The sequence below is a fragment of the Equus asinus genome, chromosome 21 (assembly GCF_041296235.1).
Source record: "Equus asinus isolate D_3611 breed Donkey chromosome 21, EquAss-T2T_v2, whole genome shotgun sequence".
Classification (NCBI taxonomy): Eukaryota; Metazoa; Chordata; class Mammalia; order Perissodactyla; family Equidae; genus Equus; species Equus asinus.
This window is the reverse complement of record NC_091810.1, coordinates 41,604,475-41,630,163: the sequence shown is the minus strand read 5'-3', so window position 1 is coordinate 41,630,163 and position 25,689 is coordinate 41,604,475. Positions and strand designations below refer to the sequence as shown.

Below are 25,689 nucleotides of genomic sequence, written 5' to 3'. Positions count from 1 at the left end.
GCTGACCCTCTCCATCGGAACCTGGATGTGGGCCCAGTCTGTAATGGGTTAGGAGGACCAGTGTGGTGGTGTGGGGAAGGGCAAGGCTCTCTGTGAGGCTGGGATGAGGGTTAGTTTGATCTGCCCCAGAGGATGTGGGTCGGGGGGGATCACAAGGAGCCTGGAGGGTGAGGGGCGTTTTCCAGGGGAGCCACCCAGGGAAGAGTGTGCAAGGTGGAGGGAACAGGATGCTCAGAAGCTTGAGGACTGGATGGGCTTGGTGGGGCCAGGCAGTGGAGAAGGTAGCATTCAGCGCAGCAAAGGGCTGCTTGTTCAGGATGCCCCTTGACTCACATGGCCTTGACTCATCCTTAGAAATAACTGGAACCATTCAAAGAGCTGGCTCTTTGAGTGGCTGGCTCTGGAAGGCGCTGGGTTGGAGGGATTTATGGAGAGCCATTTGGTGGCTGGAGGTGCAGGGGGCTCAGTCTAAATGTCAGGGATGTGTAGCAACTGCCCTACGATTACACAGGCAGGAGCCCCATGGTGTAGGGAGGCTCAAGGAGGCTCATGGAGATCTTGAGGGGACCAAAGCGCCCTGAGCCCTCTGGGTACTTTCTCTTCCAAAGGCAAAGCTTGACGAAGGCTATGGATTTTAACGAAAACGGCCTGAATGGAAAAATCCGGGAAAGCTTGGCATCTTTTAAAATTTGGTTCTGCTACAAGTGTGTTGCCCTTGAGTGATTTTCTTTGGAATCAAGGAGACAGGGTCTTTAGGTCAGAGCTGCTGGGGTTTGTGTGTCAGGATCCATGCAAGAACACTGGTCCCAAGTGACGGGGATGTGTGCATCACTCCCCGACCCCAGCTCATGGCACCTTTGGGGCCTCAAAAAGTTACTGATCCCAGAGAGGAGGGAACCGCCCCCAAAGAGCCAAACAAATCTAGCAGTGACTTGCTCAAGGCACTGCGAAGGGGGCAAGCTTTTTTTTTCTGTCCTCAAAAACCTATTAATGAATCACTCTGCCATCAACCTAATAATAATAAATACAGATAATTATCATTTATTGAAACCCAGGTGGTAGCAAACCCTCTGCTAGCGCTTTCCAGTTCTCACAGGGCATGTGGGATGAGCCCCATTTTCCAGATAAGGAAACTGAGGCTCCGAGAGCAGGTTGCCGTGTTCAAGGTTACTGGCCTGGAAGGGGCAGAACTGGGATTTGAATGCTGTCTGATTCCAAAGGCTGGCTTCTTTTCACTGCTGTTTTGACAGCTGTCATTCATTTTCTCTCTCTCTCTCTCATTGCTCTCTCACGTCACTCTCTTATTTCTCTCTTCTCTGTCTCTCTCATTGCTCTCTCCCTCTCTCGATCTTTCTCCCTGTCTCTGCTTGTCTGTCATCTCTCTTTCTGCTTAAGTTGGACTCCTCACATTTGTTGTATTTTTTTCTTTCCATATAAGTGTTTCACCAAATGGGTCCCCAAGTGCCACAGATGCGTGCTCAGAGGTGTATTCTCACACTGGGGGAAGAGGGCCTTGGGGGCACCCCCTCCTTAGGCTTTGGCAAATCACTGACCCTGGGGGAAGCGCGGTGCAGTCGCCACCTGGTGGCCTCAGCAGGAGGTGCGGGGCCAGTGGCCTGATTGGCACTGGTGGCGGGCCAGAGCCCTTCCGGGGGTCTGGGGGTCTGGGGGTCTGAGGGTCCAGGGCTCCGGAGCACGGGCCCTGAGCGGTGTTTCTCTCTCACTGTGTAATTGCATGGCCCTGGACTCTGGCTGGTGGCAAGCTTTGGGAGATGAGAGGAACTGGGGTTATGGGGAGTTCCTGGGACTAGCCCAAGTGTGTGTGTGTGTGTGCGTGTGTCTGTGTGGGGGCCGAGTGTGTGAGAGAGCTCTTGGCCCTCATGCCCCAAAGGCTGGGTCGGTTTCCTCAGCTACTTCAAGGTTCCCTTGGGGTCCTCTGAGCCACTCACTGATGAAATTCTTCCTATCCCACCTATTTTACAGAGTAAAACAGTGAGGCTCAGGGAGGTGAATTGACTTGCCCGAGGTCCCCAGCCTAGAACAGGGAATCAATCTGAGTTCTGTTGGACATCAAAATCCGTGCTGTTCTGCCATCCAGCTTTGTTCTCCCTGGGGACAGATGGGGCTGGGGGATGGATGGATACTCACGGTCCCCAGGCCACCATTTGATGGCAGTCATTGTGGGGCTGTGCACCACAAACTCCTGGGTGGCTGCATCGTAGGTGGCTTCAGTCTCCAAGCCCTGGAGATATGTCCCTTGGAATCAAGGAGGGGAGTTAGACGTCAGGCCAAAGGGGAATCTCCCCTGGGGAGCAGTGTCTACGCAGGCCTGGAACTCTCAGGCACCACCCCTGTGTGGATGGGGGTAGCTCCAGCTGTGGGCTGTGTGGGGCACACATAGCCAGCTCATGACAAGGGATGGTCGCTGACATTTCCAGAAGGGGTGACTTGCCCCACTGCTACCCATACAATGTTCATGTAGATTAGAAAAAGGCACCCCTTCCTCAACACCCCTGACCGCCACCTGCTGTAACGTTTTCATCTTAAACACACCAATCTATGACTCCCGAGAAGTGGACGGGCCCTCTGGGACTGTGCAGTGTGCTACCTGTACCCTGCATGCCACAGCCCTGGCTCACCATGTCCCAGTTCTGTCTGGGCGTACGTCCCGATGATCTGGAACTTGTTGCACACTGGGACCCATTTAGCAATCTGCTCCTCTGAGCCCAGGCTCCTGAGGGCTTTTAGGAAGATGTGCTGCAAACTGAAGCCCAGACTTCCAGAAAGGGTTCTGTAGGGGAGAGACGCTGTGGTTGAGCAGCCTGTGGGAGACAGGGGCCCAGGTACCCTTAGCTAGAGCAGGGCGCTGGAGGGAAGGGGCACCTGGCATCCTGGTTCCCAGCAAGTACTGCCTTTGTTGGGGACAGCAGCTCATGGGATAAGGGGCTTCCGGGGGATCCCAGGTGAATTCCTCTCTGGTGGAGCTGCCCTGGGGGTGAGCACCTGTAAGCGTAATATGCTTCACGACTGTCTTCTGCCCAGCCCTGGCGCTGTGCTAGCATCTGCAAGTGGAATTTCTTCTCAACGGCGGCCTCATAACATTCACTCTGGGTCAGGAAATAATTGTCCTTCAGGCTAAACTCTGGGTCACTGTGGATGATGCTCTCTGCCAGGGACAGAGAAGAGAGGGCTTAGAGACCTGAGTGAGGTTCCTGGCACCTTCAAATCTTCCCACCCAGGTGCCTCATGGACAGGGAAAGGAAGTCAGACATTACTGTTATTTTATAGATGAGACACCTGAGGCCCAGAGGTGGGAAAACGACTCGTCCAAGGTTACAAAGCTATGCAGTGGCAGAATAAGGACCAGCATCCAGGTCTTCTGCTGCCTAGGACTTTTCTATCGCTCAAATGGGCTCAGGGAATATTGACATGTTAAAGATACCTTTATAGTCCAAAGGAATGAATCTCTAACAGTTGAGTTTTGAGAGAAAAGTTTGTTATCTGAAGGTAGGACTGCTAATGAAAGACTCTTCTTCCAGGAAAAGCACATGGGGACAAAGCAGATCCTTCGTTTCCCAGCCTCCTCTTACCGACTTTCCTCCGGAGTGCAGTGTCCTGGGCCCCTCCATCAAGGATGTTGGTGAGCCGCTCCACGTCGAAGGTTTGCTTGTACCTTTCACTCTCTATGTCGGGGTGCACTTGCCTGCTCCAGGTGTCCCCCATTGACACTCGGTGCACTGGGCTGCCCATCCTCGCCTGGATCTGCGTGGGGTCTGAGGAGAGACACTGCTGGCCTGGCTGCTCTGAGCCCTGGGTGGTGCTAAGAACCTGTGGGTAGGAGGAACTGCCCAGGGCTGAGTGTCAGCCAGGGCTGCCTAGTGGAGGAAGGAACTCCCCTGAAATATTTGAGTGGCACTCCATCCCCACACTCCTCCCTGTGGGCACTTGGCTGAGTACTAGGCATTGTCTAGGTGTTGTTTGCAGTAACCATTCAGTGAATGGTAGTTCAACACCTGTTAGGCAAGGTTTGGACAGGGTCTGATCACCAAGCTCACGCTCTGTTCACTGCAGTTTGCATTACAAGCTTTGCCTGGGGAAATTCTCATGACAAATGGATGAAGGTCACACATGAAGAAAATTAATCTTAGGTTAAGTGTGTGGGCTCTAGCCACACAGCTGGAGTCTGTGCCACAAAGCACATGCTGTGTCCACACTACAGCCCTGCCATGGGGGCTCACTGGGGGGACCTCTGGTCCCATTCACCTGGTTCCCTAAGGCCTAGGCTCATTTGACCCATTTCTGTCAGCCTTGAGGGGTACTGTGGAGCCGAGGGGAGGAAGGTTGCTCCCTGTCTGTGAGATGTTCCCCTTGAAACCCCTGTGTGGCCCCAGTAGCCAGGGTGGACCCAGCATCCTTCATGGTAAATCCTTGGCCTCTTAGAAGCCCCTGTTCCCCCAAGCAAGGCAGCCACCAGGTATGCTCCATTCTACTTCTCGAGTCCCTCGAATCCATCTAGTCTATTCCTTCCATCCCCCTGGCTACTGCCAGCCCACCATCATTTCTCTCCTGGCCTCGGGGTCTCTCTTGTCTGTTCTCCCAGCTGCCAGGGAGACCCCGTAACTGCAATTGCATTGTTTTCCTCCCCTGCTTGGAATTTGCTCCTCGGTGCCCACTGTTTTGGGATGAGGTCCATGCTCCCTGCCATCCAACCGCCTCCCACCCCTCTCACCCCTCACCCCATATCCCCTGCTCCCCCACCCCAGGCTTCCTCTCCATCTCCTGCTAACCTGCCCCCCTCCACCCCCTTTCCTAGTGAGCCCCAGGATCTAGGGACCCCTCCCCTAAGAAGCCCTCTTGACAGCAGCACCCCCTGGGGGAACAAAGCAACCCTTTGGTGCCCCCACTGGGTGCTATTAGAGGGGATAATAAGGAACAGTTCTTTATTTACTCCAATGTCCCTCTTCCAAGGCAGTGAGTGACCAGGGGGCTGGTCTGCTTTGCCTTGGGGCCCGCGAGCCTGGCTCACCGGAGGCAGGCTGTCAATCTCTCCTGCAGGCAGCCACTATTTTGATTCCCTTTCTTCTTCACCACAATCCTGCAGATACGCTCCTGTTACAATTACCATCTTACAGAAAGGGCAGGAGCCCAGGGATGGGGGAAGACTTCGTAAGTTCACACAGCCACATGTAGCAAATGGGAGTCCTACAGAGGCTTCCAAACCGATACGCCTAAGTGGGTGACAGGGCCGTGGGGATGTTGACAAGGGGCCTGGAACGTTCAAGGAGCCCCCATCATCTGCCCCCTGGACCTCTGCAAGGCTGCCTGGCCTGCATCCTCTCTTCCTGGCCCTCCTCCTCTCTGCCTCTTGTTGCCTCCATTACAACTGCTGCTGCCTCCTTGCTGTGCTGGCACATTCTAGGCCTCACCCCTCTGCTGCGGCTGTGTCCTCTGCCTGGAGCACTCCTCCCCAGATGTCCTCATGGCTCCCTCGTTACCTCCTTCAAGTCTTTGATCAATGTCACCTGGCCTGTGAGGCCCACCGGGCCACCCTCCCTAAATCCCCAGCCCCTCCCCCGGCATTCCCAATCTTCCTCACTCTGCTCTCCTCTTTCTCTTTTCACTTATCCTAACTTACGAGATAATTTACTCATTTACTGAGTTTTTATTTATTGCTGTCTCCCCCTACCAAAGGTGAACCCCAGGAGGACAGGGTTCCTTGTCACATCAGTGCCGTAGCTCTAACACCTAGCACAGGGCCGGGGCCACAGGTGTTGCCTAGTAGATAGTGTTGAATGAAAGAGAGCAGCGCTCAGAGTCATCAGGAGTGGCAGGGAGGGTCGTTACTCAGGGGGTCAGGGGTCTCCCAGGCCCTTCCTTGTCCCTCGGCGCTGCTCGCCTAACTCACCTCCGTCCTGTGTCCTGTGTAGTCCTGTGTCTGCACTGTGGGTGTGGCCTGACCTCTAGCTGCCAGCCGAAGCCTGTCATTGGTAGGCCGCCTAGCCCCTTTCTCCTCCCCTAGAAGGGCCAGAAGACTGAAGGCTCTGCCTGGCAGGCTGTCAGCTCTTGGTTGAACTCGCGGCCTGTTCTCTCCTGCCCCCTAGGTGGATGTGACTGTGGCCAGCTGCCACCCCAGCACTGGGCTGCCCTGGGAGAATTTCTGTGAGGATGAAGCAGGATAGATAGCTTAGCACGAGGCTGGCTAGGCAGCTCGGTGAGTGCCAGCTATGGGACCCCCGTCTTTCTCTTCCTCTCCCTGCCTGTCTGGCTCCGTCTCCCAGGGCCTGGGCCTGGTAAAATGCACACACTTTCCCTCTGCAGAAGGAAACACCACAGTCCCCAGTTGGAATCCAGAGACCTGGGTTCAGATCCCCGAGATGTGACTCTGAGTTCTTTCACTTCTCTAAGCTTCCCTCCCCTAGTCTGTAACTCACAGGGTCTAAAGGAAAGCTCTTGGTCAATTCTAAAATCCTAAGCATTTGTAACTGGAGATTATTACCGTTTTCTTGGTTCCCCATGAAAGAATTTCTTTTTTTTTTTTTTTAAGATTTTATTTTTTCCTTTTTCTCCCCAAAGCCCCCCGGTACATAGTTGTGTATTCTTCGTTGTGGGTTCTTCTAGTTGTGGCATGTGGGACGCTGCCTCAGCGTGGTCTGATGAGCAGTGCCGTGTCCGCGCCCAGGATTCGAACTAACGAAACACTGGGCTGCCTACAGCGGAGCGCGCGAACTTAACCACTTGGCCACGGGGCCAGCCCCCCATGAAAGAATTTCTTAATTCCCAGGAGTGATGTTTGATGCTGGAATTTCTGATTCTTCAGCAGCCTGCTGGTGAGGTATTCACGGGCAGATATGTGAGGTCTTCGGTTGTACAGGATGCATTGATTTGTTTACTCATCAATACGTATTTTGGAGTGCCCACAATGATCTAAGCACAGGGGTACAGCAAGAAGCAAAAATAAAACTAAACAAAACTGTCTCAGTCCCCTGCCCTTGGGACACATCCTGGTGGAGAGTTGGGGGCTGCTGGGGAGACGAGAGTCACAGTAGGGCTGAGCAGGAGACCTAGACAGGATACTCACAGCCGTTTCTAAGGACTTGATAACTTTTTTGAGCTTAAAACCTTCTTGCCCTCTCTCTGATCCCTCTGTCCCCACGCCCCTTCTGCTTTCCCTGTCCAGCTCATCTTCATCCTTTCATCTCACGACAAATGTCATAATCTCTTGGGAAGTCATCCCGGTCTGGATTCAAAGCTCCTGAATCTGCTTTCTTAGCCCCAGGCTTTTGCCCTTTGTGGTGTAATAAAAAATACATCTTTGGTCTTTTGTGTGTGTGTGTGTGAGGAAGATTGGCCCTGAGTTAACATCTGTTGCCCATCCTCCTCTTTTTGCTTGAGGAAGGCTGTCCCTGAGCCAACATCTGTGCCACTCTTCCCCTACTTTAAGTAGGAGGCTGCCACACCATGTCTTGACAAAAGGTGCTATGTCCACCCCCCAGGATCTGAACCTGTGAACCCGGGGCCGCTGAAGTGGAGCATGTGAACTTAACCACTACTCCACTGGGTTGGCCCCCATATTTGATCTTTATTCCCAGTTCCTAAATAAACCTTCAGGAATTCTTAAAAATCCTTGGAACCTCCTGAGTGAAAAGACTTGTCTTCTGTATCTGTGGCTGGGGGCCCAAAGATAGTTTCAGGTTGCGGGGTGGTTGCCAGAAAGACCAAACCTTAATTAGAGGGTTGGGACTTTTAGTTCTTCCCACCCCCCCTACCGCCAACCTCCAGAAGAAGGAGAGGGGCTGGAGATTGAGTCAGCCACCACCGGGCAGTGGTTTAATCAATTATGCCTACATAACCAGACCTTGATAAAAAATCCCTAAACAAAGAGGTTTGGGGAACTTCTAAGTTGACGTGTGGGGAGGGTGGCATGCCCAGAGAGGGCCTGGAGAGAAGCTCAATGCTGCCTCCCCCATCCTTATCCTGTGCAGCCTTTCCAATTGGCTGTTCCTGAGTTGTATACTTTATAATAAACCGGTAAACATAAGTAAAGTGGCTTCCTGAGTACTGTGAGTCGTTCTAGCAAATTATTGAAGCTGTGGAGGGGGTTGTGGGAACCTCTGAATTTATAGCCAGTAGGTCAGAAGTACAGGTGGCCCCTGGAATTTGCAACTGGTGTCTGAAGTGAGGGCAGTCTTGTGGGACTGAGCCCTAAGTCTGCGAGGTCTGCACTAACCCCGCGAGTTAGTGTCGGAATGGCATTGAGTGGTTAGATAGCCAGGTGGTGGTGGAGAATCGGAGACTTGGTTGTTGGTGTGGGACAACCACACATTTGGTGTCACAAATCGTGCTAGAAAAAGATGCCACATCCTTGGTCCCCTCGCTGCAGTGGTGGCTATTTTTTCTTTCATTATTGGTTTTTGTCTAAATCACCAGGGAAAGCAAGGATTGCTTTGCTCTTGGTCAGTAATGCAGTCCCAGCCCCAGCCCAGGGCCTGGCCTAGGTAGGTGCTCAACAAACACTTGGTGGATGAATGAATAAATAAAGGTTGGCAGGAGCCATCAAGATTTTCTACCCCAAGGGCATGGCCAAGCTTGAGGAAGGACTCTGGAGCTTTGGCAGTTTTTTGAAAGGTAGGGGTTGTTGTGGGTGTGTGGGTCTATCCTATCTGTACGTACTTGTGTACCCCGACATGAAACCCTATCCTCTAGTCTCAAAGCTAGGGATTCCTTTGGGACTACTTGTACCAAAAAGCTATGTACCCAGCTGAGATCCTGTTCTGCTGCCTTTCCTGATGGCTCCTGCCATCCTGTGCCCTTCAGGAACTCAAGGTGTTAATATCTCAGGAGCTTAAAAGGCTCCACTCAGGTGGTCCTTCTATGAAAGAGTTGCTCTGTAAAGTGAGCAATTTTCCTCTCTCCCCATGTTTCTACTCTAAAATTTGTCTTGTCTTATGATTAGCCTTAGTATCCATCCACCCCTACCCATCATTCCTTGGACAAATATTTTGGGAGCCCCTGCAGTGCATTGGACGTTGCTCAGGGTGGGACCCAGAGGGAAACCAGGTCTCAGTGAGTGGGGTGGGATGTTTATAGGTTCTCTTGTTTCCACTGCATAACAACTCTGGAAAACAGGATGCATCTCCCCATTTTTCAGGGGAGGAAACAAGCTCAGAGAGGTGTTGTCACTTGCCTGGGTTTGTACAATAAATAGATTTCAGAGATGGTTGTTGAACCAGATCTTCTGATGTCAAAGACTGACCTCAACCCATTTGTGCAAGATTGGGAAAGAAGTCAGGAAACGCAGGGCTCCTGTCATGCAGGATTTCTGAGATGTGGTGACTCTGGGAAGGTGCCCTTTCCTCCTGGGTCTCGGCCTCCCCATCTGTGGTGTGGTGTGTTTGCTCACTAAGAGGCCTCAAAGCTTACCACCATGTCCCGAGATAGTGTCCAGCTTGTGTCTTGAGGTAGAAGTAGGACCAAGCTTTGAGACCTCACCCAGAAGGTCCTGCTGGGACTAGGTGGGCCTGGATCTCTGAATCCCTTTTGCTGTTGGCAGTGGCTGTACACAAGGTGGTGGCTTCAAGGAAGGTGGCCTTGACCCTAGTTTGGAGAGGAAAGTTCTGGGTTCCAACGTGGCCTCTGCCAAGGGTTTGTTCTATCACTGCCCACGGGCAATTATTTCATTTCTCTCTGCCATAACTTCCACATCTTGACTCTCTTGAGATTAACCTCTTGATGTTCTTTTAATATTTGATGAATTCCGTGTTTAAATAGTTTCACCATCAACTTTGGAGCTGACACTGCTCTATATGTTTTGGATGTGATCATTTTAATTTTTTGCTCCAAATGATTGAATTCTCTAGCTTATTTTTTTTAATGAAAACTTTCAAACCTGAGTAAAAGTGGAGAGAATGAGATAATGAACCCACGTGTACCTAAGACACAGGTTTAACAATTATCATCTCGCATCTCCCTATTCTTTGTTTTCAACTTTTTATTTCGAAATAACTTTAGACTTTCAGAAAGTTTCAAAGAATAGTATAGAGTCTCTCTATGCCTTTTACTCAGCTTCCTCCAATGTTAACATCTTACATAACCATAGTGTAATTATTGACACTAAGAAATGACACTAACACAATACTATTAGCTAATCTTCAGAACTTATTTAAGTGTGTTGGAGGGTTCAAAAGATCAACCTCAGGTTCAATGATTTGCTAGGACTCTCAGAACTCAGAGAAGCCGTTCTTGTTGTCCTGATGAGGTGTTTTCTTTTAGAATGTCCCTCAATTTGGATTTGTCTTGAGATTAAACTCTTGATGTGTTAGTATTTGCTTGATCATACCTCATGTAGATAACATCTTTATTTCTATTTATTCAAATGCATCTGTCTTATTTTGCCAACAGACATAAATTTAGCTCCTCATAGGTAGGACTAAAACGCTATTTTGTGTTCTTTCTATTTTTATTGCTTAAAAATATTTAACTTTCGTTTAGAATGTTTCCTTTGTATGGTATCAGGTATGAATCTAAATTAATTCTTTCTTTTACATTGTTATTCTCATGCAGAGACATGTATTGTTATTTTTGTAGAACAAATTCATTTGCCAAATGAATGAGTAAATATTGAAGGGTTTTGTGTTACCCTTAGCAAATTCATATGTTAACTTCTTATATTTGCTTGATTCTGTTTTGGAAATATCAATTCTGTGTCAGTGGTTCATTATTTCTGCCTGGACTTGATATCATTCGGTTTTATAATTATCCTTTTGTTATATGTTTTGAAATTTTAAAATTTGGTAGAGTTGAGCCCATCATGTATATGCATATATCCTTGTGTATGTGTATATTTGTGTAATTTCTTCACATGTCCCCTTTGGACATTCCTACTTGCTTATTCTTCTAGGTGAATTTCTGTAGTGGACATCTATCGTTTTTTGTCTGCTCAGCAACCCTTCACCCTTATTTTGCTAAGAGAATTCTTCTTTCCTTTAAGGAACCCACATGCTTTGGGTGAGGTTGCTTCTGCCTCCCTGGGATGGAGGGGTGGGCATATGGCGCAGGCCTGGCCAATCATAGTATCTCAGCTCCCTGTTCAAAAGTGATTGGCTCATGACATTCTTTGCTGAAATAGAACAAAGAATCCCAAAATTCATATGGGGCAATAAAAGACCCCGAATAGCTAAAGCAATCCTGAGAAGAAAGAACAAAGCTAGAGGCATGACAAGCCCTGACTTCAAAATATACTACAAAACTGTAGTAATCAAAACAGCATGGTACTGGTACAAAAACAGATACAGCGATCAATGGAAGAGAATTGAAAGCCAGAGATAAAACCACACATCTATGGATAGTTGATCTTTGACAAAGGAGCTAAGAACATACAATGGAGAAAGGAAAGTCTCTTCAATAAATAGTGTTGGGAAAACTGGATAGTCACATGCAAAAGAATGAAAGTAGACCATTATCTTTTGCCCCACACAAAAATTAACTCAAAATGTATCAAAGACTTGAAGGTAAGACCTGAAACCATAAAACTCCTAGAAGAAAATATAGGCAGTACACTCTCTGATGTGGGTCTTAGAAGGATCTTTGTGAACACCATGTCTACCTGGGCAAGGGAAATAAAAGAAAAAATAAACAAGTGGGACTTCATCAGACTAAAGAGCTTCTGCCAGGCAAAGGAAACCAGAAACAAAACAGAAAGATAACCCACCAATTGGGAGAAAATATTTGCAAATCATATATCCAACAAGGGGTTAATCTCCAAAACATATAAAGAACCTACACAACTCAAGAACAAAAAAACAAACAGCCCAATCAAAAAATGGGCAGTGGATATGAACAGACATTTTTCCAAAGAAGCTATACAGATGGCCAATAGGCACACGAAAAGATGTTCAACCGTCCTAATCATCAGGGAAATGCAAATCAAAACAACACTAAGATATCGCCTTACACCCATTAGAATGGCTATAATCACCAAGACAAGAAATAACAAAATGTTGGAGAGGATGTGGAGAAAAGGGAACCCTCATACACTGCTGGTGGGAACACCAACTGGTGCAGCCACTATGGAAAACAGTATGGAGATTCCTCAAAAAACTAAAAAAAGACATACCATACAACCCAGCTATCCTGGTACTGGGTATTCATCCAAAGAACTTGAAATCAACAATTCAAGGAAATTTATGCACCCCTATGTTCATTGCAGCATTATTCACAATAGCCAAGACGTGGGAGCAACCCTAGTGCCCATCAACTGATGACTGGATAAAGAAGACGTGGTATATTTATACAATGGAATACTACTCAGCCATAAAAAAAGACAAAAATCATCCCCCATTCACAACAACATGGATGGACCTTGAGGGTATCATGTTAAGTGAGATAAGCCAGACAGAGAAAGACAAACACCATACGTTTTCACTCATATCTGGAAGATAAACTAACACATGGACAAAGAGAACAGATTAGTGGTTACCAGAGAAGAGGGTTGGCGGGGTGGGGGGAGGGCATAAGGGGTAAAGGGGCACATTTGTGTGGTGACTGACAAGTAATAATGTACAACTGAAATTTCACAGTGTTATAAACTATTATGACCTCCATAAAATTTTAAAAAGTGATTGGTTCAGGAATGAACATGAGATCCAAGTTGGGCCAATCAGAAACCCTCCTCTATGACCACCCACCTCCATATGGTTCCTAATTGGGACAGACTTTTTCTGCTGTGCTTGCTCAGTTGGAGGAGGGTCAGGGGCTACCAGGAGTCATCTTACTCCACCCTACCGCACTGCCCCCACCCCCCACCCCCTGCCCTGACACACACATAGAGAGACCTTGCCTGAGGGAGAAAGAGTGAGAGCTGATGCCATGAGTCCCTGGATCCAACCATACCTGAGGCTTTTTTGGACTATAAATTTCTTTTCCTTCTTAAAGTCAGTCTGAGTTGGATTTCTTTCATTTCCACTGAAAGAGTCTTGACTAACACAATTTCACTGTCTGTCAAAGTCTACAAATATCTCTTGGGGACTTAAAATCTAATAAAGATTAAAATCTCCCTAGATTAATAGACAGAATTTACAATATCATTTCATCTTCCCAACCCAGAGGAACACATTTGTCTCCAATTTTCCCCTATAGTGTGTTTCGTTTTTATTATTGTTTTAATAATTTTCTTGGAATAAATCACATTTTGAGTTAATTAGCATCCGTGTCCTGTATTTGTTTAAAACATTGTGTTGAACGTTATCCTTCTTTTCTGTCTGTGCACTCCAAGATGGGAATGCACAGATTTCTGTGGCCGTAACTTGTGTCACTGTATTAGGCAGCGCGGGCTAGATCATGCTGCAATAATGGACGACCCCCAAATCTGAGTGGCTAAACACGTTTACTTCTTTCTCATGCCAAGTCTGCTGCTGGCGTGGCAGCAGTCGCGACAGCTGTCCTCCATGAGGGGTGTTAGCGAGCCATGCTGCCTTGATTTTGTGGCTCCCCCATCTTAGCTGAAAGCTTCTGCACTTGCTGCTGAAGGGAAGGGAGCCTGAGGACCCCATGGGGCTTCTCATCGCCTCAGCGGAGACGAGACCCTCATGACACTCCTGCTCCCATTTCATTGGCCAGAACTAGTCACAGGACCCTGCCTGTGGGCAAGGACGCTGGGAGCAGAGTCTTCCCACTGCCCAGGGAGGAGAGGAGACACAGATGACAGGACCATGGTAATGCAGTCCACATACGTGCTCTTGGCTTTCTTGGGTTTGAGGAGGTCCTTCGTGATTAAAGCAGAAGAGAAACTCTTAGGAGTTGTTTTAAAATAGCAATAAAAGGAGTAGATAATATGGGGACGAAGATGGTATGGGATGTGAGAAGTATGGGGTGACACCTGCCCCTAAAAAGGGGACAGGGAGAAGGGTGGGGGGTCTTGGGGTGGCCCCAGAGGGAGGGAGGGACACCAGACAAGCTTAGGGACTAGGAGCAATAAACACGTAGAAATAGGGTTTGTCAGGGTCGGGTCAGTGACAGATATGACAGTGAAACCACTGAGGAAAGCGAAGATGATAATTAACTTTCATTGAGTGCTGGCCACATGCCTGCACTTGCCAAACCTTTTATATTTGTTATCTCAGTCCTCCCAGGACCCTGTGAGGCTGACACTAGTGGAGCCCTCACTTAACAGTGAGAAACCCAGAGATATCGAGGAAATTGTCAAGGTCACCCATCTGGCCAGTGGCAGAGCGGGATCCCCCACCTGACCCCCAAATCTGACGTCCGCCTGACTTTCCAGCCTGGGCTTTTCATAGCTACACAGTGCCACCTGTCAAGATATCCCTAAACAGGAGAGAGAGCGTAGGAGAAGGGACTTCCACCTCTGGACATGGGCCAGGCCCTGGGCTAGGTGCTTTGTGTCTGTTCTCTCACATCCCAGGACCTGCCCTTCAGGCATATAGTAGGCGCCCAATGTATGTTTTTCTCCTTCCTGCTCCTTCCTGGAGCTTCTTGGGCCAAGGGTAGGCAGGTGGACCCCCACATCCCATTTGGCCACTGTCTTTTCTCAAAGGCGTGAGTGGGATGGGGCTGGGATTCTTGTGCCTGGGGCCCTCTCTGCCAGATTGGCACTGGCCAGGCTACGTGCTGGCAAGGAAGGAGGAAGGAGGAAGGCCGTTTGGTCTCAGAATGCTTGCCAAACGTTTCTGGCAACAGATGGGAAAGCTCGAATGTGGGTACTTTACAAAACATCCTCCTGCACCCTCCACCAGCAGTGCTGCCAGGATCCATGTGCAGGCTCCAGTCGGGCACACGTGGGCTCACATCTCACTTCTGCCACCTGTTGACTGTGTGCCTGGGCCGTGGCTTTGTCTCTCTAAACTGAATGCTTCACCTGTAAGATGGAGGTAATGACAGTCCTGGGGGATTAAATGAGAGAATTCATATTAAGTATCAGCCCGGTCCCCGGCACAGACACTAAATGTTCAATAAGTGTAGAAATTATTACTTGTGTCACAGATGTGGAAAATGCAGTCCAGCAAGTTGCCCAGGCTTGTGATAAATCATGATTGGCAGAGCTGGGGCTTGAATGCAGGTCTGGGGACAGAATTAACCCTCTTTACAGTTCAAGCCTGATACTGGCCTTGAAGAGGGAATGAGCATTTTAGGTCAGGCACCCAAAAGGATGAGCTTAGGTGCCCTGGTCCCATGGGAAGCCCTTCCTTGGAAGGGGGAGCCCCGGCTCACTTAGCTGTTGCCAGGCAGCCCAGGAATGTCGCCGGGGTCACTCATTGGGCTATCCTGCTCATCTCTCTACAGGTCTTCTCTGGGCAGTGGATGGGCATTCTTAAAGAGAGGGCCAGTTTTGGAAAACAAGCCCAGCCTCGTGTCCTGTCTGGGTGGCTGCCAGTTGATCATCAACTAAAATAATCGTGACAGGCTGAGATGAGGGCCATTAACCACCAGGGGGGTGAGGGCTCTGTTCTTGTGAACCCCAACAAAAGGGGGCGCCATAAGGCAAGGCCCTGGTGGGAGCAAGGTTGGTGGGGGTTGGTGGGTGTCTGGGGGCAGAGAACATCAGATCATTTAGGCCACTGCTCAGCCATAGGTCCAGTCCTGCAAGGGGCCAGGAATCTCACCGACATGGATCCTAACCTGTTGGTTGGCCCCAGAGACTGGTTGTGTTTGGGGGTGGAGGCGTGACATCAGGGATGGGACCGTGGTAGGATCTAGACATTGCTTACCCCGGGGACTGATGTCAGTCTATGTCGGCCTGAGTCTATTTTTATAGGTGGAGGCCAAATCCCTCAGGCTCAGACGGACAAATGCAAGGTGAAAGACGTTCCTGAGAATCTTGTGGCAAAAGGTCAGGACGGCACAGGGGCCTCTTGTGAGTCCTTTCTAGGCGCAAGTCCTGGCTGTCGTAGAAAAAGTGCAGACGGTCCCGTGTGCATCTCATCTCTCCCCAGGTGTTGTTTTGTGATGTCTAGCAAGTCTCTTAACTTACCTGAGCCTTGGTTTCTCCATCTGCAAAATGGGGAGGACGATACTGAATTGTCAGGGGTGGTGACATGGCTGGCCCTCCATAAATGCAGGGATCATTACTGACATCCATCCACAACTTTTTGAACCCCTACTATGTGCAGAGCCCTGGACTGGGACCGGTAAAGGTGAGCAGAATCAGCCAGGGGCCCTGCTCTCACGGGGCTTGGGATTAGTACCGTCTCAAGTGCGGCGAGGCTGCCCTGCCATGGCCGCTGGGTTCGCAGGGCTCCCTGGAGCACACCTGGCAGAACCAGGGCTGGAGGGTCCCTTGGCCTCCTGAGGTCTTCCCCCTCCCCCAGGTTTTGTGTTTGGTGCTGGTCTACCATGGATAAGGGTGCTCTCCAAACCCAGATCAGCACTTGTGATCTGGGGGGCGTGAGAGAGTGTGGCCCCAGCGAGGATGGGACCTGCTGCTCGTCACCCCCCACGGAGGGCAGGGTCTGAAGTCAGAGCCACTGCAGCAGCCCCGTCCATCTCCAAGGTCCCCAGGCCCAGATGACGGCCTGACCTCTGCATTCAGGGATGGTCTAACTCTCTGGATGCAGCTCCAGCGTAGGTCCTGTAGGCACAAATGTCAGTAGGGCTCAGGTGACAAAAGCCCAAGGGGCCAACGGAGAGCTTCTGGACCACACAGAAATCTCTGGGCCATGGTCAAAATTGTGGAGGAAAGACAGGTGGGTGAGGGTGACAGGAGGAGGCTGGGTGTACTGCGGCTGAAGTGCGGGAAGGAATTTCTTACTCACTCATTCATTCATTCATTCAACAGATGTTTACTGAGCACCCACTCTGTGCCCTAGGCCCTGTTTGGCTGCTGCCTTTTCTCAAAGCCATGAGAGGGATGGGGCTTGGATTCCTGTGCCTGGGGCCCACTCTGCCAGGTTGGCACAGCCCAAGCCACCTGCTGGCTGGAAAGGAGGAAGGAGGAAGGAGGAAGGAGGAAGGCCATTTGAGATTCAGCAATAAACAGGACAAACAAAAATCTCTGCCCTCGTGGAGCCGACATTATCGTTAGGAGAGACACACAGGATAAATAAGTAAAATATGTAATATGTTAGTGACAATGGTAAGGAGGAAAAATAAGGCAGGGAAGGAAGAGATGGGAAGCGTGTAGATGTCGAAATTTTAGATGGGGTGACGGGGGGACCTCGTCTGGAAAAAGCATGAAGAAAGAGCTGAAGAATGAGGGAGCGGGCTGTGTGGCTCTCTGAGGGAAGAACCTTCCTGGCCGTGGGCCCGCAGGTGAAAGGGTGCTGCGGTGGGGCGTGCCTGGTGGGTGGGGAGGCCAGGCGGGCTGGAGCTGCAAGAGTGGGGGGAGGGCAGTGGGAAGTAGGTCAGAAGTTAGGACGGAGCTGGACATATAGGACCTTCTCCGTCACAGGAAGGACACTACTGGGAGCCAGTGGAGGGCTCTGTGCAGAGGAGTGCCGGATCTGCCCCAGATTTTAACAGGGTCCTTTTGGCTGCTCTGTTAAGAGTAGGCTGTAGGGGTCAGGGGCAGAAGCAGGAAGACCACCTAGGAGGAGGCCACTGCGAGATCCAGATGTTTTGTTTCCCACTGTGCCCCCGGCACGTGACCTGCTTCCTGGCACAGAGCAGGCACTAGACAAATAAGTATTGAAGGATGTGTGAGCTAGTGATGCCCACATACCAGTTCTCAGACTGGGGCCATGTAGGCTAAATGGAGAAGGAGCAGAAAAACAGATCCCAGGCACTGTTGCTGGGGATCCTGATCCAACAGGTTTCTGAGAAGAAAGAGGAATCTTGATTTTCAGTACAGGCCTCAGGCAATTCCGGGCAGCAGGGCTGGCCTTCTGTGTCAGTTAGGAATGCTTTTGGCTGCAAGTAACAGAGACTGCCCAACAGTGGCTTAAACAAAGAAGGTTTTATTTTTATTTACAAGAATTGTGGAGGAGGATGGCTGCTGGCATTGGCTTGGTCAAATGATGATAGGGTCGATGTCTTTGAGATTCTCTTGGCCTTTTTTTCATTGTAGCAAGATGGCTGTGGTGGCTCCAGGCATCACATCCTCAATCAAGGCAGGAAGAAGGGAGGGGCAGGGAGGTGTTACCTTGTCCGTGTCTTTTATCAGAAACGTATAAGCTTTCCCAGAAGCCCCTGTAGACTTCCTCTTAAATTTCACTGGTCATACCTGGTCACAGGGTCACCCCAAGCTGCAAAGGAGGCTGGAACAGTGAGAATCTAGATTTACAGTCTCTACAGTGGGAGGTGGCTAGAAAGGAGTTGGGACTGGTCACAAGGGAGTGAACAAAGGTGTCTGCCACGGCTCCACTGGACGATGTGGTGCTCAAGGTCCCTTCTACTTCTGGGGCTTCATCTCCATGACTCACTGTCTCCATGGAGCACCTCTGGGGACCACAGAGTGAAATCCCAAGCATTCCCTCTGAGGGGCCTACTCCACCCTACACACCCTGCCTTGCTTCTCTTTACACATCTGAATAATGCATAGACCCCTGAGGGCAGCTTCTTTGGGGAAGTGGTGGTCTTTACTTAGGGACTGTGCATCTTTAGCACCACTCTCCCTGGCACACATTTAGAACAGTGTTACCACATTCTCACCAAGAGTCACATTCAAGAGCCTTTTAAAGCTCGACTTACACACACACAGAGGCAGCATATCTGTACTTACCCCCCTACGCTGGACCACACACAGGAAAAGGATGAGATCTTTGGTTCCCCTCAAACTACCCAGTTAGGAGTAAGACCAGGATGAGCCCTTTCCTCCTGTAGGTCCACCTTTGGTCCAAACAGCATCCCGGTGGCAGCTCTTTCGGCAGTTTTGGAAGGGTGGAAGGAAATGCTTTTCTAGCACTGCCCTGTCACCTCACCCGATGGGTTCACAAGGCCAGGGGCAGAGATTTTATTTTCAGGGGAAAAAGAAACAGGCCTGCTTTATTCTTTGAATCTTTAAAAATGGGATAGGAGCAAAAGGGTAAAACATTTGGTCTCCCGTGGGAAGGGATTTTTGAGGAAGAAGAACAGGTGAACTCACTGGAGCTGGCAGGTGAAGGAAACCAAGTCAGGAGTGGGTCTCAGGTGCAGAGGCTCGAAATGGGGACTTGAAGGGGCCAGTCTCTAAGGGTGGCAGGGTGTCTTCAAACCACCATTCATATTTCCAGAAGCCTATTGGAAATCACTGTGTATTTGTTCTCCAAGGCTTAAGGAAAAGGTTAAAAAAATTTTTTTTTTGGCTAGGATTGAATCATAACAGTGTGGTAAGAAATGCAGATTGGCAATTATTTACATCTCTGATGAAAGCAACAATCAGGTGACATGATCTTCTAGGCAAAAGTCTTCCCAGGCCCAGGCTCCCTGGAGTGGGGTGGAATCGAGAGCCCTGGGAGCTGCAGAGGTGGGTGGAAACCCCTGGACAGAGGTCCACGGCGGGCAGAGGTGGTTTCAGGGATGACGTGCCCCCTGGATCCTCTGGCCCTGATGCTTGCAGCGTGGTCCTCAGACCAGCAGCCTAGGAGCTTGTTAGAAACGCAGAATCTCAGCCCCCACCCCAGATCTACTGAATCAGAAGCTGTCCTGTAACAAGATCCCCTGTGATTTGTAGGCACAGTAAAGTTTGAGAAGCACTGTTCTAGACTTCTGGGAGCAGGAAGGCTGCAGCCCTGGCCAGCTGTGGTTATGAGGCCCGGGCAGGGAGGGCTGTGGAGAGGAGAAAATAGAAAGTCTGGGGGTGGGGGGAAGGCTGGCCAACTCTGAGAAGCTGTCTTGTTAGTACCCTTTCAACCTGGCCTGACATGGGCCCCTGTCCTTCCTCACCCGGGGCAGCTGCACTTGAACACTTCTCCCCACGGCTGGCTTTCAAGGCAGGTGTCCCGAGACGCTCCGCTTAGCTGCCCCTCACCTGTCTTCAGGGAAGTTCTCTGAGACCTGGGAGCTGGGCTGCCCAGAGAAGCGGGGCCCCATGGGGCCTGGGCAGAATGGAGGGCCTGGCAGGCCAGAGAGAGACCTGTCCCTCCCTCCCAATTCTGCCAGAAAGGTTTCTGCAGGGCTCAGAAGCCCGTTCGGGGAGAGAGGCTGTGCTGCAGGTGTTCCCCATAGTGGCTTCCTTTGGGAGCAGGAGAGGTGAATACCCAGAAGGAAAGCCTGGGGGCTCAGGGGCCCCTGGCTCCTGGGGGTGGTGGGGAGGCCCTCTGGGGTGACGCATCTTTACAGGAGCAAGCGTAAACATCACAGATGTCCCAAGGCCCAGGGCCCAGGGATGCCAGATGCAGAAGGGCTGGAGAAGGGTGTGGGGGCCCGGGATGGGCTGCCAGGGGCTGGGGCTCCAGAAGCCAGCCCTATAGCGCCCGCTCTTCACTCGTCAGCGTGGCGATTCTGCGCAGGTTTTCTCTGACTTTCATGAATTCGGGGGCATGGTCTTCTTCCTTTTCTGGTGGTTTTTCCAGCTGAAGGAGAAGCAGAGGTGTGAAGGGGGTAGGGCCAGGGGAATCCTTATTGTCAAAAGCCACTGGGTTTGGACCAAGGGTCTCATTTGGGGACACAGAACTGGGGATCAGTTTTGCCACCAGCCTGCTAGCTGGGGGGCAGAGCACCAAAGATGTCCCTGTGAATCCGAGTTCAAATCACTTACCTCCCCATCTCTAAAATGGGAATGCCACCTGGCTCATGGGGCAGTTGTGAGAATGAAATCAGAATCAGCATGCAATAGATTGGGCTGATGAAGAAACAGATTCAGAGAGAGGAAGCCAGTGGCCCAAAGTCACACAGTGAAGTGAGTGGCAGAGTGAAGACTCAGTCCAGTGGTGGACTCCTGGTCCAGTCCTCATTTTGCTCAACCTCCTCCCTCTTGCCAGCTGCAGCCACATGCAAAGTTCCTCCCTGGGCCAGGGGAGACGGTCTGGGAGGAGGTACCGGTCTGGGAGGAGGTACCGGCCAGGGCTGGGTGTCCCCCACCCACCTGGTTCAGCCTCTGCTGCCGTCTCAGCAGCTCCTGCTCAAAGGGGCACTGCAGCCGCTTGGCCTCCAGCTCCTCTTTCTTCTTCTTGATGAGCTGGTTCCGCCGGCGGTGCTCCAGGACACGCTGAAGCTCCGGCTTGCTGTCAATGCCCAGGCCCCTGAGGTAGGGGGAGCCGTCAGGAGACCCCAGCTGCCCCCACCCCAGTCCCAGGGCTGCACCCTGTAGTGACACCAACCTACACCATTAACTGGTGCAATCCTCCTGGCAGCCCCTGGGCGGGAACCATTACTGTCCCATTGAACAGAGAAGGGAAATGAGGACGCTAGGACTCGAGACTCCAGTCCAGGTCACAGCTACGAAGGGGCCGGATGGGGATTTGCACTCAGGCCTGTCTAGCTGCAGAGACAGGTTTTATGTTGTTTCTGGGTATTTTCTCAGGATAAGTTTCTAGAGGTGGAATTGCTGGATCAGACTCTCTGAAAAGAGTTTGGATACATATTTCCACTGCCCCTTAGATAAAGGTTGTCCAATTTATATTTTTAGCAAAGATGTACAAGAGCATCCATGTCTCCCCACCACCATCATCCAATCTGTTTGTCTTTGAAAATCTGGTAGGCAAGAAATAGTATCTGGTTTTCATTTGTGTTTCTTTGCTTATGAGTCACGTGGAACAGCCTTTGAGATGTTTACCAGCCATTTGCATTTCTTCTTTTGTGAACTAACTATGCCTATCTTTTGTCCATTTTTTCCTTATGGATTTATAAGAGACATGTATATACTAATTTTTGTCTGTTATTTATATTGCAACCATTTCCCCTGATTTGTCTTTAGGCTTTTGCTTTCTTTTTATTGTGGTGATGTTTTTTGACATTAAAAGGGGTGACTCTAACAGGCAATCAGAAAAAATACTCATGATATACTAAATGGGGAGAACAAAAGCCCACCAAGGATACAAAATGCCATCTGCCAGAAGGCCCCTTGACTGCACTGACAGGAGAAGGAAAATCACAGCCCGCGCCAATACCAGGAGCGGCCAGTAGAGGGAGCTGCGAAGGCGCCGCCGCCGCCTTCCTAGTACACACTGGTGAGCGGGGAGAATTTCCCAGGCCTGGGAGCGAGTGAGGCTCAGCTTCCCACTCCCCTTCCCCACATTCCCTCCATTACCGAGTCCCAGCCCTGCCACCTCAAGGCTGACTCTCATTGCATTCCCTGGTCTCCCTGCTCCACTCATGTCCCCTCCAGGATTGTGACACCCCTGCTTGAGACTCTTCCCAGGACCACACGTCTCCTCTGGCCCGCCTCACAATCTACGCTCCTGCCACACTGAACTACTGTCTATTCGCACATGTTCATCCATCTGCTGGGTACATACCTCCTATCAGCCAATGCCCACCTCCTAGCCTGGTTGACTCCTGCCTATCCTTCAGGCATCACCTCCTCCATAAGGCCAACTTGGACCCCTCCCAGGTGCTCCCCTGGGGTCCCAGCCCCATTCTGCCCCCATCAAAGCACCCATCATATCACCTAGCTAGGCATCCACCCCCTCCGGGAGGCAGGAACTGGGTCCCATTCCTTCTTGTACCCCCAGGGCTGGGCACAGGACCTGGCACACAGTAGGTGCTCAGTAAATGTATGTGGAGGGCAGCATGAAGTGGGCAGCTGGGTGGGAGTAAAGGGCTTTTGGACCTTCCCGGTTTCTGCTGTGACCATGTGGGGCACCCTCAGCCCTCCTCAGCCTCCAGGGTCCCCAGGATGACTGATCGCCAGCTCTGCCTTCCGCAAGGGGCACCTCCCCAAGCCCCAGCAGCCTGAGGTGCTTCCCAGGCTGAGGCAGCCGAGCGCCGCTCCCACCTTCTGTGGTTCATGAGCAGCTCTCGGTGCAGCTCCTGGTGGCTCCGGGAGGCCTTCACGGGGTTCGGCAGCTTCTTGGGCTTGATGAGCTCTGGGTTCCACTCTCTGTACTCCGGCCGAGCCATCAGGCCCCCGATGTCCGCCCGCTCCCTCTGGATCTCGGAGTACATGGAGGCTGTAGAGATGGGCAGGGAGCTGGTCAGAGCTGGGTCCACAATCTCATCCATCCCCACGGACACAGTTGAAGAGCTAATGTTTTAGTGTTAGATGGACCTCGGCCCCCTGCAACTGTGCAGCCGTGGGCGAGCTACCTGACTTTCTGAGCCTTGGTTTCCTCATTTGTGGGATGGAAAGAATTGAGCCTGTGCACAGGGTTGTTGTAAGGAGTGGAGACAATGCTTGTAAAGTGGGGTATAAGGTAAAGTGCTGCTGGTCACAAAATATGGGTTGACATGCACAAATGTTTTTGGTTTGACTTTGAAAAAATGATTTTCCCTACTGTAAAAAGAATTATGTTTGAGTTTCTGTTTTTCAATAAGCTTGTATCAGAAAAAGAAAAGATATTTTAAAAGAGCACTATGCATTTGTTAAAGATAATTTGGATAAATGCAGTGATCAAAAGAAAATATCACCCCTTATTGTCCAACTTCCCTCCCCATAGTTCCAAATTCCCTCGTGGAAGCGCCCAGCTTTTCACTTTCTCCAGATCAAAGTGGAGAGTATGAAATGCTGGGACTGCTGTCTCTAATGACAAAGGGACAGTTGTCATCTTTAATGTGGACGTCTGGCTTCTCCGTGGCCTCCCTTCCACCATGGCATCCTGAAATTTGTCAGTTTACTTGAGATTCAGGCAGAAGGGCTCCCCTCTCTACAAGCTGGCTCCATAACCTGGAAATGCCCAAAAGCAAGTGCAAGAGTGAGAGAGAGAGAGAGAGAGAGGGAAAGACTTCTTAAGAAAAAGTCTCAAAAGGGTGACACGGCCTGATCATTAGCTGCTTACAGTAATTAGAATGATATTTTTGGCATTAGTTCTGCCTCCTTCATGAGTCCTGCTTTTCTGAAGCTGAGCCTCTCCTGCATGCCAGGCACTGGCAGGGTCCGGTCTGGTATGTGGTAGGCACTCGATAAATCGTTGTTGGTAATTGATAATAAAACCTTTGCGGTTGTACTCATGGTGGTCTGTGTAAAACACTGGAAGTGGGTAATAGCTCGGTGGGGTTGGAAAATACAGGTGGAGGGGATCTGATGGGGTGTAAATTGCAAGGTCAGGGAATGTAGGAATCAAGGGGGAGACCAGGCTTTGCAAATGGTGGCATGCCAGACCCCTGTTGGGCAGTTCTTTCATTACTGATTGCAGGGGACTGTTAGGAGGCTTAAGTGAGACCACATTTGTAAGGGTGCTGTGCAAACTGAAAAAAGTGTTAATTATTGTAAGACATTTTGGATATAGCCGGATTAAGTGCCACAGCATAGAGACATAGCTGCTAATTTTTTTCTTGAATTCACATTCTCAGAACTGTTTCCAAAATGAGAATTCTAATTAATTTCCTTTCTTCTCTTTTCATACAGAATTGTTTGTTTTCAGGTGATATCCTTCCCAAGTTTTGATCCTTAAAAAAATGATTGTGGTAGTATTCGGTAGTTAGTTAAAAATGGCCCTTGACAAAGTAAACCGTTGGCTATATCAGCTCCCTCCTCCTCTAAAAATGTGGATAATTTCTTAGTCGGTGGGATTAAGTTGTCTGGGAGCCAATGCATTAGAATACTCCAATTCAGACTGGAGTTTTGGGAATTTTTCTGCCTTCTGCTGCCTATTCCCATTGCCAAAGCCCACTAATCTTTTATCCCAATAATTCTCAGCTACACTCTTTCCTTCCTGTGTCCTCAGCTCGCATCCTATCCACCCACTGAAATAACTGGTGCAGCCCCCTGGCTGTCCATCCCACCCTTTGCCCCTTTGTGCCCCAACCCTTGCAGAGCGTCCTAATTTTCATCAGTCACACCGTCTTTAAAACAACTAACTGTGTGTTGCTAAAGTGATAAGGCAGGAAACAGAAATAAATTGTCTAACTTTAGGAAAGGAGCAGACAGAATTAATATTTTCCTAAGATGCCACTCTGTCCCCAGAATTCCCAAATGGATTAAGAGAGAAGCATTTGGAACCAATGAGAGAATTCAATACTGTGGCCGGATACAAAATAAGTACACAAAACCAAGAGCTCCCGTAAAACAGGAATGACCATGGAGAAAAGACAAAATAATAAAATTATTCGTTCATCCCAGAATGTTTGAGTTCCTATAATTTGCCAGGTAGGATGGTAGAGGCTGGACACACAGAGGTGAGCTAAGCCAGCCAGGTTGCTGCTCTCACAGAGCTGACATTCTACTAGGGAGGCAGACGGCAAAACGTGACACCAACCAATGAAAAGAAACGATTACAAATGGCGAGGAGCCCGCCGGAGGAGCCAGGGGGGCTGGCATCCAGAGCAACAGGAGGACCGACCTTCAGCCAGGTGCTGGGGGAGGGCCTCTCGGAGGAGGCGACCTTTAAGATCTGACGGTTGAGGAGGCGGCGGAAGGCCGTTCGGGACAGAGAGACAGCATGTGTGACTCACATACCTTGAACAAGCTCGGTCTGTTCAGGGAACAAAAAGGCACAGTGTGTCTGGAGTGGCGTGAGTGAGGGACAGGGAGCGTGCTTGGAATGAGGGTGGACGGGTGGGTTCAAGTCGGGAAAGATCGCGTCTGATTCGGTTTTTAAAAGGTCATTCTCGCTGCTATGTGGGAAAAAACTGTCAGCAGGTTTGAGGAATTTTTCTCTATGACTTTGGTTTCTTTCACTTCCAGCTGGCAGGCGCCGTCTCTCTCGCGTTAAATTCCAGAGGAAA

At 50.2% G+C, this 25,689-nt stretch overlaps 2 protein-coding genes across 6 annotated transcripts in view; both read right to left on the bottom strand.

The window, feature by feature from the left end:
- ACOX2 (acyl-CoA oxidase 2) overlaps positions 1–6,019 on the bottom strand; it is a 29,171-nt gene extending 23,152 nt beyond the window's left edge. Inside the window, exons 1-5 of one of the 2 annotated variants that reach the window (XM_070493643.1) lie at positions 5,906–6,019; positions 3,591–3,844; positions 3,004–3,166; positions 2,640–2,791; positions 2,149–2,256 (exon numbers count right to left, since the gene is read on the bottom strand). In XM_070493643.1, coding sequence (XP_070349744.1) covers positions 2,149–2,256; positions 2,640–2,791; positions 3,004–3,166; positions 3,591–3,844; positions 5,906–5,985 — 757 coding nt within the window. In that variant the 5' untranslated portion in view covers positions 5,986–6,019. The remainder of the gene's footprint in view (positions 1–2,148; positions 2,257–2,639; positions 2,792–3,003; positions 3,167–3,590; positions 3,845–5,905) is intronic. The other variant, XM_044754629.2, reaches the window with a different exon arrangement.
- An 11,868-nt stretch (positions 6,020–17,887) lies between these two features.
- FAM107A (family with sequence similarity 107 member A) overlaps positions 17,888–25,689 on the bottom strand; it is a 57,729-nt gene continuing 49,927 nt past the window's right edge. For all 4 annotated transcript variants that reach the window (XM_070493642.1, XM_014868738.3, XM_014868740.3 and 1 more), the window contains 3 exons: positions 22,802–22,976; positions 20,951–21,107; positions 17,888–20,438 (listed from right to left, as the gene is read on the bottom strand). In XM_070493642.1, the coding sequence (XP_070349743.1) occupies positions 20,331–20,438; positions 20,951–21,107; positions 22,802–22,976 (440 nt within the window). In that variant the 3' untranslated portion in view covers positions 17,888–20,330. The remainder of the gene's footprint in view (positions 20,439–20,950; positions 21,108–22,801; positions 22,977–25,689) is intronic.